General features: G+C 32.4%; 1 protein-coding gene and 1 pseudogene across 1 annotated transcript; both read left to right on the top strand.

Moving 5' to 3' along the window:
- Positions 1 to 967: 967 nt before the first annotated feature.
- Positions 968 to 4,495, top strand: LOC18594017 (indole-3-acetic acid-amido synthetase GH3.17-like). The gene is made up of 4 exons (XM_018124105.2): positions 968 to 1,401; positions 1,493 to 1,594; positions 2,707 to 3,554; positions 3,761 to 4,495. The coding sequence occupies exons 1-4, from the start codon at positions 1,121 to 1,123 to the stop codon at positions 4,315 to 4,317; spliced, it is 1,788 nt and encodes a 595-aa protein (XP_017979594.2). The 5' UTR covers positions 968 to 1,120; the 3' UTR covers positions 4,318 to 4,495.
- A 4,446-nt stretch (positions 4,496 to 8,941) lies between these two features.
- LOC18594015 (indole-3-acetic acid-amido synthetase GH3.17 pseudogene) lies at positions 8,942 to 13,658 on the top strand (annotated as a pseudogene).
- The last annotated feature ends 2,701 nt before the right edge of the window (positions 13,659 to 16,359 follow it).

Here is a 16,359-nt window from a genome sequence, read left to right as displayed (position 1 = left end):
TAATTTTAGGAACACGGCTTTGATGCATAGTGATCTTATAATTGTAACAATTTTACAATTCTATTGTAAGGCCTTTATGTTTCACGGGCTTCATTCAAGTAGTACTTAATAACTCTTTATTATTGCACTGATATGAAAGAAAACCTCTATCACATGTAGTTATGCAATTAAATATGCATTAAATGACAATATATAGTCTTTGATCAATCTAATTGACTAAAGGGCATATACCAACATCAAATACCTTTTGGAATCAACTTTCGTCCACTCTTTTTGGGATGTTATTGACAAAAACTGACACCTACCTCTCCACAAACCTCTCGTTTCTCTCCATTCGTACACTATGAAATCTCCAACTATTAACTCAGTTGGCATCTCTCCTGTATTTGCAACTAAGTTGTCTACCAAGTCTTGCAAGCTTTTGCTTAGGGGATCACAACTTTGATTTCCCGACCTTGCAAAAGGTGATACATACAATTTTGTTATTTATAGATATGGGAATGAGGCCAAAATGATTAAAAAAACAGTGCATGCCACAAGAAACATCAAGTAACCATTTTATCAAAAAGAGACATGAAGATATCTCCAATAAAGATTTGTTTTTCATTTTTTTTTTTTTTGCCAAAGCTTAAATTTTGTTTAATCACATGTACATGTTTTCCAAGTGAGTTAGGAGATATATTGTTTATTAAGGGGAAAGCATTTGCTATAATAATTAAGAACGCATGTTTAGCAAAAAAAATATTATTGACATCTCAATGTCATAATGTTCCTACCATTTTGTTTCTGTTAATTATATATTTATTCTTATTTTGTACCTAAGGGATAATGCTACTATTGCAGGCGCTGATTTGTAGTTAACGAAAGAGTTAAAATTCGAAACTGTACCAAATATCTACTTTTCTCTTTTTCTTTTCTTTTACGTCATCATGTGAATCACAAAGCCTTAAAGTTGTGGGTCATTTCTCTTTGATTTCTTGTGCCAGGTTTCATATTCCAAAAAGTTGATCCTATCCTTTCTGCAAGTGCGCTTAGCTAGTAAAGACACCCCGAAAGAGCTAGACCTTTCTAAAGCAGCAGTCTGAGTTAATTATCTTCGGAAAAAAATTATTGTTATCTGATGGCAACAAATGAGTATGAAGTTGATGGACTGAAGATGATGGAGGAACTGACCATCAATGCTCATCAAGTACAAGAACAGGTATTGGGAGAGATACTTAAGCGAAATGCAGAAACAGAATATCTGAAGGGATTCCTTAATGGCCAAAGTGGCAAGCAACTCTTCAAAAACAATGTTCCCGTTGTTACTTACGAAGATATCAAGCCTTACGTTGATAGGATTGCTAACGGTGAGCCATCAGACATCCTTTTAGCTGAACCTGTGATTGAGTTCCACCGAAGGTGTAAATTTATCGCCTCTGTTTTCTTTTTCTTTTTTTGGTTTTATTTTTCGCCCTGCTTCCCTCCTTAGTCAATCCTGTTTGACCTGCAGCTCTGGCACTAGCGGCGGGCAGCCAAAGTTAATACCTGCCACGGTTGAACTTTCAAAGAAAATGGCAGTATTTCATACCCTGTCAGCGTCTGTGCTGAACAAGTAAAAATCTGAGCCCAATTTTGTTACAGTTTAAATATATATTTATATATATATATATCCTAGGATTAGTTTAATTCAAATTCTAATAAAACAATCATTATCTTGTAAATATTTTTAAACTCACTTCATGTTTTTAGTCGAGTGTGATTGATTAGTGTCTACGTCTCTTATGCTCTGTTTAAGCTCTTTCAAAGAAGCATCCAAACCTTGAGACTGCATGAAAAGAAAACAAAGAAACACTTCATATCAGAGTATCCAATATATTTTAGGGACTGAGTGTTGGTGACTTGACTTTCTCTCATGTTGAAAAAAAGAAAAAAGAAAGTAAAGATTTGCCATAATACTCAAAAAAAATTAATTAAGTTATTATTTTTTTATTACGTTAAATTAAATTCATGTATTTTTATTTTTTAGTTAAATAAATTTTTATGATTAATAGTTTACTAATTATCAGTAATTAAAATATCATTTATAATTTTATACTCACGTAGTATTAATGTGAAAAATAAAAAATATCATCATGTGACATCAATATCACTTTATTATTCATTATGAAATGTGTCACTTTATCACATGAGTATAATATGATTAATATTATTTTAATTTAAATCAACCATTAATCATAACAGTTTTTTTGACTCAAAAAAAGAACACACAAACTAGTAATGAAATAATAAAAACCTATTTAAATTATTTTGAATAATTTAAAATTTTTTTCAAGTATTATGTCTTTAGATATTTTTAGTGCCAATAGATGTGAACGGTTATATTATTTGTAAGTTGGAATTCAAGTAATGGGTGAGGTGCTAGCGGGCTGTTTTAGGAGGTTTAAAAAGAAATAGTTAGCATGATTTTGGCAGGTTTCACTTTCATGCCAGTGCCTCATTAACTTAATATCAGCACCTTAATGGAAAACGAGTAGAAGTGTTAGTAAGTTAATTTAATATTGCAAGATTGCCTTCACAAACATTTAATTGTTAGAAATTCAAGTATTCTTGAAGTATTATATTTTAATATTGTTATAAGTGTTGGCTTCAGATCAGCTTTCAAGAGTTATACACGAGTATAGATTCCAAAAACTAACAATACCAGTTGAGTTTATCCATTCACAGGCACTTTGGTGACTTGAACCGAGCTGGAAAAAGTATGGAACTTATGTTTGTCAAACCAGAGATTGAAACCCCTTCGGGCCTCAAGGCTAGATCTGTCACAACAAGCTTATTCAAGGACAATGGCTTTAGAAACATCCTGCCCATGCTTTACACAAGCCCAATTGAGACAATCCTTTGCTTAGACATCAACCAGAGCATGTACTGCCAACTGCTTGTCGGTTTAATACAGCGAGACGAGGTTGTAAGGATTGGCTCAATCTTTGCATCTACATTGCTAAGAGCTATCAACTTTATAGAAGATCACTGGAAGGAGCTATGCTCAAACATAAAAACAGGTTACTTAAGCGATCGGATCACTGACTCGGGATGCAAAAATGCACTGTCATTGATCATGAAGCCTGATCCAGAGTTGGCTGATTCAATAGAAAACATATGTGGTTGTAGATCATGGGAAGGAATAATCAGAAAGCTTTGGCCTAAAGCAAAGTATATCGGTGCCGTTACTACAGGCGTTATGAGACAATATACTACAGCACTCGATTTCTACAGTGGAGGGCTCCCTTTAGTGTCAAGTTTTTATGGTTGTTCTGAAGCCATTTGTGGGATCAATTTAGAACCTCTAGACAAGCCTGCTGATGTCTCTTATACCATCCTCCCCAATATGGCTTACTTTGAATTCCTTCCGGTGAAGAAACACCGTGTGTCAATGACTCAAGAGGTTCAATTTAATGGTGTGTCTGAACAGGAATCCATAGAAATGAAGAGCAACAATGAAGATATTGAACCCGTAGATCTTGTAAATGTGAAGCTTGGTCAATTTTATGAGCTAGTTGTAACAACTTTTACAGGTAAAATTTCCCTCTTCAAATTCAAATCATACACATACGTACCTGATCATTTACACTAGTAATTTTTTCTACGTAGCATCAAAACAGAAATGGCAATTATCCTTTTAATCAAAGGCCATCTACTAATTCTACAATATACTTCCTAGCTACATAAAAGTTTCATAAAATGATCTAATCTTGTATTTGATTTTCCTTGTTTTTTCCAGGATTATATCGATATAGAGTTAGAGATATTCTTATGGTGACTGGTTTCCACAACAATACACCTCAATTCCGTTTTGTGGAGAGGGAAAATGTTATTCTAAGTGTTGATGCAGATAAAACAAGTGAAGCAGACTTATTGAAGGCAGTGACAGAAGCAAAGACTCTGCTTGAACCGCTTGGCTTCATCTTGACAGCGTACACTAGCTACGGTGATATGTCTTCAACTCCGGGTCACTATGTATTATTTTGGGAGCTTAAGGTAAAGGAAGATAACGATAACAAAGAGCTTGATCCAAAGATGATGGCAGAATGTTGCTCTAGAATGGAAGAATCACTGAATTATACATATAAAATCTATAGGCAGCAAAATGCAATTGCACCTTTGGAGATTAGGGTGGTAAAGCAAGGAACTTTTGATGCCCTAATGGATTACTATGTGTCACAAGGAGCTTCTATGAACCAATACAAGGCACCTAGCTGCATCAAATCTAAGGAAGCCTTAAAGATTTTAGATTCCAGAGTGATAGGAAAGTTTTTTAGCCTAAAAACTCCCCTGTGATTAGTTGCATGCTTTTCCTATGTTTTGTATGAAGGGCCCAAAGCCTTTTGCATGCTTATCTAGAAGAAGTAGCTTTTGTTGTTCTATTAGTACAATCAGCCATTCCAGCAGAAAACTTTGTATTGTAATTAGTTTTTTTCTTGAATTTAAGTAAATTTGCTTTTCTCGACTCGAAAAAGTATTTAATTTGTTATTTATAAATTAAGATCAGGTGATTTCAATAAAAAAGTTATGGATGAGATCTTAATGTGAATTTTATCTCGACACTTTATTTACTATATAATTTGTCTCCAAAACAATTTATTTAACTTTTTATCAGAAAATTTTTAAAATATGTATTAGAATTGGGGAAGAAAATTTGGCACAAATCATCCTCTATCTACACTTTTTATCTTTGATCCTACATAATTTGAACAACAAAATCAAATATTTCATTAAACCTTCACATTCCGTCGTTGGAACCTTTCACTTTTCTTCCAAATTAAACACAAATATCCATCTGGGCTTGTTTTCTACTGTGACCATGGGAGCAGCGTTTGCAATATTTGAATTTAAAACACCCATCCATGGCTCTTTAAAGGAAGGCTATGCTTGGGATTTAGGATCAGGCCATAAAGGTGAGATAACGATGAAAAGAACATTGTGAAATTGGAGTTTTTTTTTCCATGGAATACATAAAATTGCTATGGGCTTCTAGGTTCTTGCAATTGAACAAGGTTTGTGTGTATGAGAATTGCCCCAAAGTGTTCAATTTCCCTTTGTTAATGTTGTGTCATAATCACTACTGCGTGGCAAACCTGTAGAAGTTGGGAGGATGTGACCCCACAAAATGACAAGAAAATGGGCAGTGTATTTGGACTCTTCCGAATGTATCCAAAGCCGTGGGCCACTTCTGTCTGATTACTTCAGTCAGTCGTATCGGTCTTTTCAAAGTTTTAATAATTACCATATAAGATCAGAATTAGACATAGTCGAGTAAAGATACACCGAGAACAACTAAGAGTACCAAAGTTGAGTTCCTACCGTTTCGTCCATTCCGGGTCTGCTCGATGGTATTAGAGAGTTACCAAGCTGGATTAGAGATTTTGGAGACCTTCACCACCAATGCTTATTAAATACAAGAACGGTTAGTGGAAGAGATAATTAAAATGCAGAAACAGAATATCTAAAGTGCTTCTTCAATAGCCAATGTAACAAGCTAACTTTTTAAAAAGAATGTTTTCATTGTTACTGATCAAAATATCAAGCATAAGTGGAAAGTCACCAGATATCTTTTTAACTGACCTTGTCACCGGGTTCCATTAATGGTAAATTTGTTCTTTCTACCTTTTGTTTCTAGCTTATTTTTTTTAATTAGAAAAAAGAATTTCAACCCTAATCTTTGATCTCGATGCATAGACTTATTATTGTTAAATATTCAAATGCTCTTTTGATTTCTTGCTTCCCCTTAATAACTAGTCAATAATTTTTTATGCAGCACTTAAAACTTTAAAATGACAGCCATAACATATACCTTCAATTGATGAATAGAACAAACTGATATTACGTGAGATTCTAATAAAATTTGTGATTAAAAAGTAAAAAACTAATTAACCCTCATTCTTTTATAGCTTATAGCATTTGATGTATACTTTTAATATATAATTTACACTTTCTCAATTGTCAATAAATTACATCTGCACAGCACATAATCAAGTTCTATTAACTTTCTATAAAAACTCATTAAATTTCCATTCTGTTTGATCTCCATGACTCAAGCAACACAATTGCACAAGCTCCTAGCTGCAATGCTTAAGGATGTCATAAAGTACCCTCTCCCTTCTTTACTTTTTTTATATGTTTTTTCTTTTTACTAAGTTGTTTTTTATAATATACTTTTGAACGATGTGACAAAGCAAGTTACAACACGTAATTAAAGATTGTAATAATTAACTCCTGCGCATATGTTTCTTTCTGTTTGTTCCACGTTCTTTCTCACCATATTCCCACCACTTGCTTGTTGTTTTGCTCTGGTTTTCTTCTGTTTGTCCATATTTTGCTAAATTCACCCCTATGTTGATCTAGAAGCCATGACCCGTTCAACGCTGCCACTGCCTTTCTTGCTTCCATGGCCTCTCCATATATCAGTGTAGATACTAGATTTCGGTTAATATTGTTACTCTAAAGAATTATGTTACAATATAATGTTGTACAGAGAACAATCAGAACAAGTGAAGTGTTACTTCACGCAGAGTAAGTAAAACAAGTGAAATGCTACTTCACGCAGAATAAGTAGAACAAGTGAAGCGCTACTTCACGCAGAACAAGTGAAGTGCTGCTTAACGCATAATAACTAGAATAAATAGAACACTACTCCATATGGAATAATTAATGCAAGTAGAAAATTACTTTGAATAGAATAACCACTTCACTTGTATGATAGTGAAAGCAACTCGGAATAAGTGGCAGGGTTCATGGGTTACTTTCATCCTGGGATGTTCCAGAGAGTTTGGCTTGGTGGCTCAGATATGGAGGTAGTTACGAGGTCTTCCTCTTATTTCTTTCTTGAAGTACAAGTGTTTCACCTTCTTACCTTATTCTCGTATACTTATTCATGTACAGCTTATTTTCTTATACTTATTCTTGTACAGCTTCTTCTCTTGTACTTATTCTTGTACACCTCTTTTCTATTACCTTTACTTGAGAACAAGTCTTACTACATCCAATTACAGTAATGGTTACTTACATTAATATTCTTCATAACAATGTCATTCATTAGGCGCATTAAAGCCCATTCTTATGTAACCGCCACTTTTAGCACATATATGGAGCCTCACAATTCATTTGGAAGGACTCTTCTCTCCCTCTCTAAGCTAACACATTCTCAACTTGAGAGCTTCTCTCTTTAAATTCTCTCTTTAATTATCTTGTACTCTCTAAGTCTCTTTAAGTCTCTTTTTATTGTCTTCTACCTGTCACAGCACTTAATATTTCAGGAATTGCTTCAATCTTTCTCTCTGCTACCTTTGGCATATCCTTTTACTTGTTTGCAACGCTTCCTCTCCCTATCACAAGAACCCCCTTTACAATCACAAACCCGAATCTCTTCCCTGCCCAGCTTCGTTTTTTTGCAAGGAAGATATCCTTCACGTCATCGTACCTTTCAAATACCCTTTGCAACCAGCTTCCGTCCACGCTTTTCCGGGATGTTATTGACAAAAACCGACACCAACCTCTCCATAAACCTCTTGTTTCTCTCCATTCCTACACTATGAAATCTCTTACTGTTAACTCAGTTGGCATCTCTCCTGTATTTGCAGCTAAGTTGTCTACCAAGTCTAGCAAGCTTTTGCTTAGGGGATCACAACTTTGAATTTCCAACCTTGCAAAAGGTGATACATACAATTTTGTTTTATTTATATATATGGGAATGAGGCCAAAATGAATAAAAAAACAGTGCATGCCACAAGAAACATCAAGTAACCATTTTATCAAAAACAGACGTGAAGATATCTCCAATAAAGATTTGTTTTTCATATATATATATCCTAGGATTATTTTAATTCAAATTCTAATAAAATAATCATTATCTTGTAAATATTTTAAAACTCACTTCATGTTTTTAGTCGAGTGTGATTGATTAGTGTCTATGTCTCTTATGCTCTGTTTAAGCTATTTCAAAGAAGCATCCAAACCTTAGACTGCATGAAAAGAAAACAAAGAAACACTTCATATCAGAGTATCCAATATATTTTAGGGACTGAGTGTCGGTGACTTGACTTTCTCTCATGTTGTAAAAAGAAAAAAGAAAGTTAAAGATTTGGCATAATACTCAAAAAAATTTCTCAATAATTCAAAAAAAATAATTAAATTTATTTTTTAATTAAATAAATTTTTATAATTAATGGTTCAATAATTGTTATTAGTAAAATATCACTTGTAATTTTATACTCACCTAGTATTAATGTTAAAAGTTAAAAATGATAAATGATCATATTATCAAGTCATATCAACATCATTTTGTCATTCATTATGACATGTGTAAGCATATTACATTAACATCACATGAATATAAAATAATAAATAATATTTTAATTAAATCAATCATTAATTATAATAGTTTCTTTGACTCAAAATAAGAACATATGAACTTGTAATAAAATAATAAGAACCTATTTAAATTCTTTTGAATAATTTAAAAAATTATTTAAGTATTATGTCTTTAGATTTTTTTAGTGCCAATAGATGTGAACGGTTATATTATTTGTAAGTTGGACTTCAACTAATGGGTCAGGTACTAGTGGGGTGTTTTAGGAGGTTTAAAAAGAAATAGGTAACATGATTTTGGCAGGTTTAACCTAAACAAATGGAATTTAACTTAAGTAATGGGTCAGTGCCTTATTAACTTAATATCAGCACAGAAGTGTTTGTAAGTTAATTTAATTTTGCAAGATTGCATTGCACAATCATTTAATTGTTAGAAATTCAAGTATCTTGAAGTATTATATTTTAATATTTTTATAAGTGTTGGCTTCAGATCAGCTTGCAAGAGTTATACACGAGTATAGATTCCAAAAACTAACAATACCAGTTGAGTTTATCCATTCACAGGCACTTTGGTGACTTGAACCGAACTGGAAAAAGTATGGAACTTATGTTTGTCAAACCAGAGACTGAAACTCCTTCGGGCCTCAAGGCTGGATCTGTCACAACAAGCAGGTTCAAGGACAATGGCTTTAGGAACATCCTGCCCATGCGTTACACAAGCCCAATTGAGACAATCCTTTGCTTAGACATCAACCAGAGCATGTACTGCCAATTGCTTGTCAGTTTTATACAGCGGGACGAGGTTGTAAGGATTGGCTCAATGTTTGCATCTGCATTGCTAAGAGCTATCAAGTTTATAGAAGATCACTGGAAAGAGCTATGCTCAAACATAAAAACAGGTTACTTAAGCGATTGGATCACTGATTCGGGATGCAGAAATGCACTGTCATTGATCATGAAGCATGATCCAGCGTTGGCTGATTCAATAGAAAACATATGTGGTTGTAGATCATGGGAAGGAATAATCAGAAAGCTTTGGCCTAAAGCAAAGTATATTGGTGCCATTACTATGGGCGTTATGAGACAATATACTACAACGCTCGATTTCTACAGCGGAGGGCTCCCCTTAGTGTCAAGTTTTTATGCTTGTTCTGAAGCCATTTGTGGGATCAATTTAGAACCTCTAGACAAGCCTGCCGATGTCTCTTATACCATCCTCCCCAATATGGCTTACTTTGAATTCCTTCCGGTGAAGAAACACCGTGTGTCAATGACTCAAGAGGTTCAATTTAATGGTGTGTCTGAACAGGAATCCATAGAAATGAAGAGCAACAATGAAGATATTGAAGCCGTAGATCTTGTAAATGTGAAGCTTGGTCAATTTTATGAACTAGTTGTGACAACTTTTACAGGTAAAAATTCCCTCTTCAAATTAAAATCATACACATATATACCTGATCATTTACACTAGTAATTAAAATTAAAAAATTAAAAATTGTATATATTAAAATTAAAAAAAAATTAAAAATTGAGTTGAAAAATATAACAAGTTTAACATGATAACATACCTATCCCCAATAGGAGTTATAGGGGAAGAACACCAGAGGAAGGACTCGGTTGAAGGAGGCAAGGAGCGGCACCCGATTAGAAGAGAAGAAAGAAAGGAAAAAGAAAGGTCGGGGGGTGGGTTGGGTTTTGATTTTTTATTCATTTTTTAATTTTTTTAATATCAATTACTATTACATAAACATTTAACATTTGGATTAATGTGCAAAAAATACATTTTGCTATATAAATTTTATAAGTATCAAAATTATCATTTTCATAATATTAATATAAAATAAAAAATAAATATATATTAAAAGTATTATAGTGTATATACAAATTAGTAATTATGTTTTTTTAAATAAATTGCATTTATATAAAACATAGTTATCAAAAGACCTTATAATTTAATTAATAATCATAAATTTATTGATTATATGAATTAATTTGTCCTTATTTACATGAAATTTAAAATAATTGCAGCCCTAAAAAAACTATTCTAATCTCACAACTTCTTTTTAACTTATTAAGTTTATATATTATAAATTTATATAAACAAAAGTATATATTATTTAGTAATTACTTTATAATACAATAGTAATTATATTTTTTTATAAATAAACATAATATATAATATAAAATATATGTGTTAAAAGACATTACAAGTTTTATATTATAAAGTATATATATTATAAATATTATAGTGTATATACGAAAGCCGTAATTATATTCTTTTTAAATTAACCCAATGTATATAAAGTATAGATATTAAAAGATATTACAATTTAATTAATAATTATAATTTTATTAATTATATGAATTTGCTCTTAGTTACATGAAATTTTAAAAAAATAGTTCAGTTTCAAAACTATTCTAATCTCACAACTTTTTTTTAGATAATTAACTTCATATATTGTAAATTTATATAAACAAAGGTATATATATTATTTAGTAATTCATTTATATAATAGTAATTACAAGTTATAGTAACATAATATATAATAGAAAGTGTGTGTGTTAAAAGACATTACAAGTTATAGTAACTATAAAGTGTGTGTATATATATATGTATGTATGATTTGGATCCTATTTCATTGATAATTATAATCATCTAAATGAAATTTACTATAATCTTACATAAATTATATATTAATATATATATGTAAACCCTTGTTTAATATATCTCATATATATATATATATTTAGTTATAAAGATATTTTAATTAAAAATATAAATTGTACTTTAATTTTAAAACAATTATTAATCGATTTTTTTCTTAAATCATACTTGTTTATCTATATATATATATTTATATTTATATTTATATATATTTTCTATAGCTCTTGGTTAGATTTGCATGAATACATAGATATAATAAAATGATACTTTTTAAGCACAAATATTAATAAGTTTATTATAAAACTTCAATCTTAATTTACATATATTAGCTAATTACAATTAAAACGTAAATAAAGTAATATATATTTTTTAATATGATTTTAATATCTTATCATGGTTTTTTATAAAATATAAAATTTTACTTAGTAATTTTTTTCAATTTTGGAATAATATAACATTACCCTAATTTGGTATTATTAATCAATATTGTATGATTCATTAAAGTTAAAAAAATTATACAAAATTACTCAAAGGAAAACATATTTAAACAGAGCCCAAAATTTTACTACAATAACTATGTATTTGCTTTTACTAATATCCAATTCTTTTAAAAATAATTAATAAAATTTTTAAAAATTTTAAATTTTATAATTTTTTAAAAATAAGATTATTTCCAACGTAATTTTCCTTTGAAAAATTCCGTTGGAAAGTTTAAAAAGTCATAAACACTTTGATGCACTAAAAAGTTAGTTTCCAACGAAAAATTCCGTTGGAAAGTTACATTTTTCAATATATCATTAACTCTTTATATATTCTAACGAATTTTCAACGAAAAATTTCGTTGGAAACTGTAAAAGATTGAACATTTGTATTAAAGTTTAATGTTCCAACAGAAAATTCCGTTGGAAAAGATAAACATAACATAGAAAAAGTTTAGGGTTCCAACGGAAATTTTCGTTGGAAATAATACAGTGTCCTGAAGATGAAATTCCCAACAGATTTCCAACGAAAATTTTCGTTGGAAATTGTAAATAGTATACACGTTTTTTTTTTTTTTTAGTTTAAAGTTCCAACGGATTTCCAGCGAAATTTTTCGTTGGAAACTTTCAATAGAAAATTCCGTCTGAAAAGATAAAGATAACATAGGAAAAGTTTAGAATTCTAACGAAAATTTCCATTGGAAATAATACAGTGTCCTGAAGATGAAATTTTCAATGAATTTTCAACGGAAATTTCTGTTGGAAATTTCCAACGAAAAATTCCGTTGAAAACTGTAAAGATTACACATGTTTTTTTTTTAGTTTAAAGTTCCAACGGAATTTTTAGTTGAAAATTTCCAACTGAAATTTTCGTTGGAAATATTAAACAGTAATATGTGTGTGTTGTATAAGTCAAATTTTCAACGGAAAATTTCGTTGAAAATTTAATTTTCCAACGGATTTCCAACGGAAAATTTTGTTGAAAATTTTTCAGTATAAATCCGTTGAAAATCCGTCGAAACAAGCATTTAAAAATTTTAATTAAACTCCGTTGGAAATCCGTTGCAAATCTGTTGGAAATACAATGAAATTTTGTAGTGATTATGACAATTTTTTTTTCTTTTAGTGCTTATTTATAAATAAAGGAGCTTTTAATTTTTATGTTGAGCATTGCAACTGCGTTGACACAACCAATAGTCATTGTTTCTTCCAAGTGCCTTCTAGTGATGAAGAACCATGCACCAAGCTAGTAAAATTCAATATAAAAATAATGGATTTCTTGAATTTATTTGCTTTATATTTGATCTTATAACTTATGTTGCACCTCTCTCTCTCTCTCAAACAAACACATGTAGTTCATTCCAAAATGCTAACGTTTATTTGAAAATTAAACAAGTTTAATATAATTATTGAGTTCTAAATGTAAGCATATTTATTTTGAAAAAAAATTTGAACACTAATCATTCAAATACAAATTATATGTGATTTTCAAAACAAATACAAATTATATGTATAACATGCTTTACATGTTATGTACATATATGCATAATGATTGAGTATATATAGTTGCAAATGAATGTAGGCAATCAAGATGGATAGAGATCTTAGCTTTTTGAAGTGTTCAATCGCATCTATAAATGTTTAACAGGTTGTAGTGATTTCATAGATAACAAGTCTAAAGCTATTAGTATAGCAAATAATTGATTAATTTGTAGTTAAAAAATGACACTTTAATTGAATACTAATTTTTTTTTGTAGGAAATATACAATTTTGCATTATCGTAAAAGTATAACGAAGATTTATCGTCTCAACTAGAATTCAATCCACATGCTTGAATTGAAGTAATTTGAGGGATAAAGATTGCACACACTCACATGTATGGGTGCCTGCGACAATTGTACTTAGTGTAGCACATGACAATCCAGCAACATTTGAGTCACTGTATAGTCCTAGCGTCCTAAATGCTATTGATCTCGTAATTAGGTTGGAAGAAGAAGTGGAAAATCTATCAAAAGACTTAGGTAAGATATGTGAGGAAATTAAGGGGAATAACGCTAATATAATGGCAAACATGAAGGAATTTATGACACTTATGGAAGTAATGATCGTGAATACTATGCTTTTGAAACAAGAATGTGCGGGTATATCAAGTTTAGATTCTGACGAGTAAGAAAGTGACATTTCATGATATGATGCCTCTTTTTTGTATTTGAAGTTGGATACTTTTTTCTTAATATGGCAGACAATAGAATATTTAACTTTATGTTTATATTTATTTGATATTTTTAAATATTTTGTGTTTATGACTATTTTTAATTATATTAACTTGATTTTGAATTTCAAATTTTAATACATATTTTTGTTATGAATTTTGGATGTCAATTGTGAGTTGCATATATTATTTATGATGATTTTTATTAATTTTATCAACAAGTTTTACCTACAAAATTCCAAAGGTAATATGGTTGTTATTGACATAATTCCATGGGTAATTACCAATTGAATTCTGTTGCTAAATAACTTACGAAATTTTGTACATCTATACACTTAGCAATATCCTTGGTACACACCCTTTTGGAGTTCACCGTTTTAACCTAGCCTTTAATAACATTAGCCTGAATGCTTAGCTTGGCAGCACCTTTTTCAGACACAAACAAGTTTGAAGCACTCGTGTTCACTAAAGCTTCAACTTGTTGGTCAGCCACCACCATGTTTGCGTACATGTGCCCTTTGGCTCAGTTGTCAGTCTTTTTCACTACCCTAGTAGCATTGATCCCAACTTAGCCACCTCGCTTGGTTGTTGCTCCTTCTTCGAAGTGATTGCCACCAACTTTGTATGCTTAGGGCAATCCCTAATCTAGTGTGGGCCATCACACAAGAAGCAACTATTAAGCTTGTCCTCCTCATTCTCGGAAGACTTCCCTTTTCATGTAGATTTGCCCTTCCACTATTGTTGTGGCTTGCCATCACCACTATCTTTGTATCTAGGCTGCTTGCCTTTATTTGCCCAACTTGTCTTTATTTTTAGGCTTGGAAGGTGCAAACTTTTCTTTTTCTGATTTGGAGTAATCCACTAGACTTTTAACAACTTCCATTGCCCGAATGAGGTCATACACACCCTTTTTTTGTAACTCCTACTTGGCTTATGGCTTTAAGCCATCCATGAAGGCAAAAAAGCCTCTCTTTCCCCAAAGATCATCCACTTGTAGAGCTAAATCATTGAAGTTTTTGACATACTTCCGGATTTTCCTACGTTGCGCTAGCCTAAGCAACTTACCCTTGGCCTCATCCACGATATACTCTAGGTAGAATTATTTGCGTAGCTTGCTCTAGAAGTAGGCCCATGTGAGCATTAGTGTTCCTCCGAGCCTCTTGTCACACCGCTTCCTCCACAAAAGTAGTGTCGTATCTCAAAAATACATGGACGCCACGATGATCTGACGGTCATTCGTAATAATGCCAGTGGCATTGAAATATTGGTCTAACCTCTAGAGAAAATTATCAATCTTTTTGGCATTCCTCTCGCCACGAAATTCTCTCAGCTTAGGCACTTCCAGCCTTACCTCCAATCGTGTGGCAGCTCCTGGGCCACCATTAGCCCCTATTGTGCGGACTTCCACTCTTAATTACTGTAACTCATTCCTCAAGATTTCCAACATGTTCTCAAGCTGAGTGTTTCTTTCTCGGTCATGGCCTCAAGGGTATCCTTCACTATCTCTTAGACCTCTTCTTTGAGCTCTTCATCTCGTGTGTTAAGCTCTTTCATGTGCTTTTTCTACACATCAAGGCAGTTTCGCATTTCACCTATTGTCACTTCTACCTTGGACAGCCTAGCATCGAGAGTAGACATAAGTTCTCGAAATGTAAACTTACCCCTTTTACCAACACAAGTTTCCTTTACCCTAAGTGTAGGATCTGGTAAACTTGACCCAATAGTAGCCATAGCTCACCTCAAATCACCTCTTACTCGACTTGCAAACTGTGGCTTGCAACTTGTTGTGAACTGATCACAACTGACCGAACAAAACCTAGCATTTTGCAGCTAATCGCAAACTACTTTGATACCACCTATCACATGGTAGTTTTTCAGACCACTCAACGTGTAGCCTTTGACTCACCCTTAACTCGATTCTGGAATCCAAGTCAACCAAAAGTATGGCTACCAACCAATCTTTAACACCACAATGACCTTGAAGCACACAATATACAGTATGAAATTCAAGTAGACACACACAATCACAAGGCCTCAAGCCAACAAGCACATAGCACCAACACGAGCAAGTAGCAAAAGATTGAAGAGAAAAGTAGATAAGAGTATATTGGAGAGACTGTGAGAGTGAAAAATTTGTATTAAAAGAGTCAACAGCTGTGCAAATGAATTATAAGGGGTATTTATAGCCAAATATCCCCCCAAAAGTCAAATAGGCTGTACAAAATAGTTTTAGGTAAGATTTTTTTTCCCTACTTTGAATTCAAACAGTTTAGCCTGTTATAGGAGCTACAATAGTGTCTCGATTTCGCTCTTGTGGCAATCTAGTGCATTTGGCCAACTCACAGGAGGATTGTCTCGGTGGTGTGCGAGCTGGCTTGCCCACTGTCTCCACTACTAAGTGCACCTTAACTTAGCAATGTGTAGGCCTGCTCGATGGTGTGCGGGCTAGCTTGTCCACTGCCTTGTTGCTCAATGTGCCTTGCCTCAACAATGTGCTGGCCAGCTTGATGGTGTGCGAGTTGGCTCACCTAAGCGCTAGTGTCGTATGCCTCTTCTGCGTGGCTTACTTATGTGTCATGCTAGCAAGGGGGTTCTTTCCCGACAATACTTCCCCACAAGCCGACACTCTGAGACACCTTAAGCCCCCTTTAACGCCCTG

This window comes from Theobroma cacao, chromosome 7 (assembly GCF_053813885.1).
Source record: "Theobroma cacao isolate CCN51 chromosome 7, ASM5381388v1, whole genome shotgun sequence".
Classification (NCBI taxonomy): Eukaryota; Viridiplantae; Streptophyta; class Magnoliopsida; order Malvales; family Malvaceae; genus Theobroma; species Theobroma cacao.
This window is presented reverse-complemented; position numbering and strand designations above follow the sequence as displayed.

Bases quoted from the DNA above. Each gene is read 5' to 3' on its own strand.
- LOC18594017 (XM_018124105.2), top strand. From the start codon at position 1,121: ATGGCAACAAATGAGTATGAAGTTGATGGACTGAAGATGATGGAGGAA. The intron at 1,402-1,492 runs GTGTAAATTTAT...TTTGACCTGCAG, and splicing joins GTGATTGAGTTCCACCGAAG to CTCTGGCACTAGCGGCGGGC. The intron at 3,555-3,760 runs GTAAAATTTCCC...TGTTTTTTCCAG, and splicing joins AGTTGTAACAACTTTTACAG to GATTATATCGATATAGAGTT.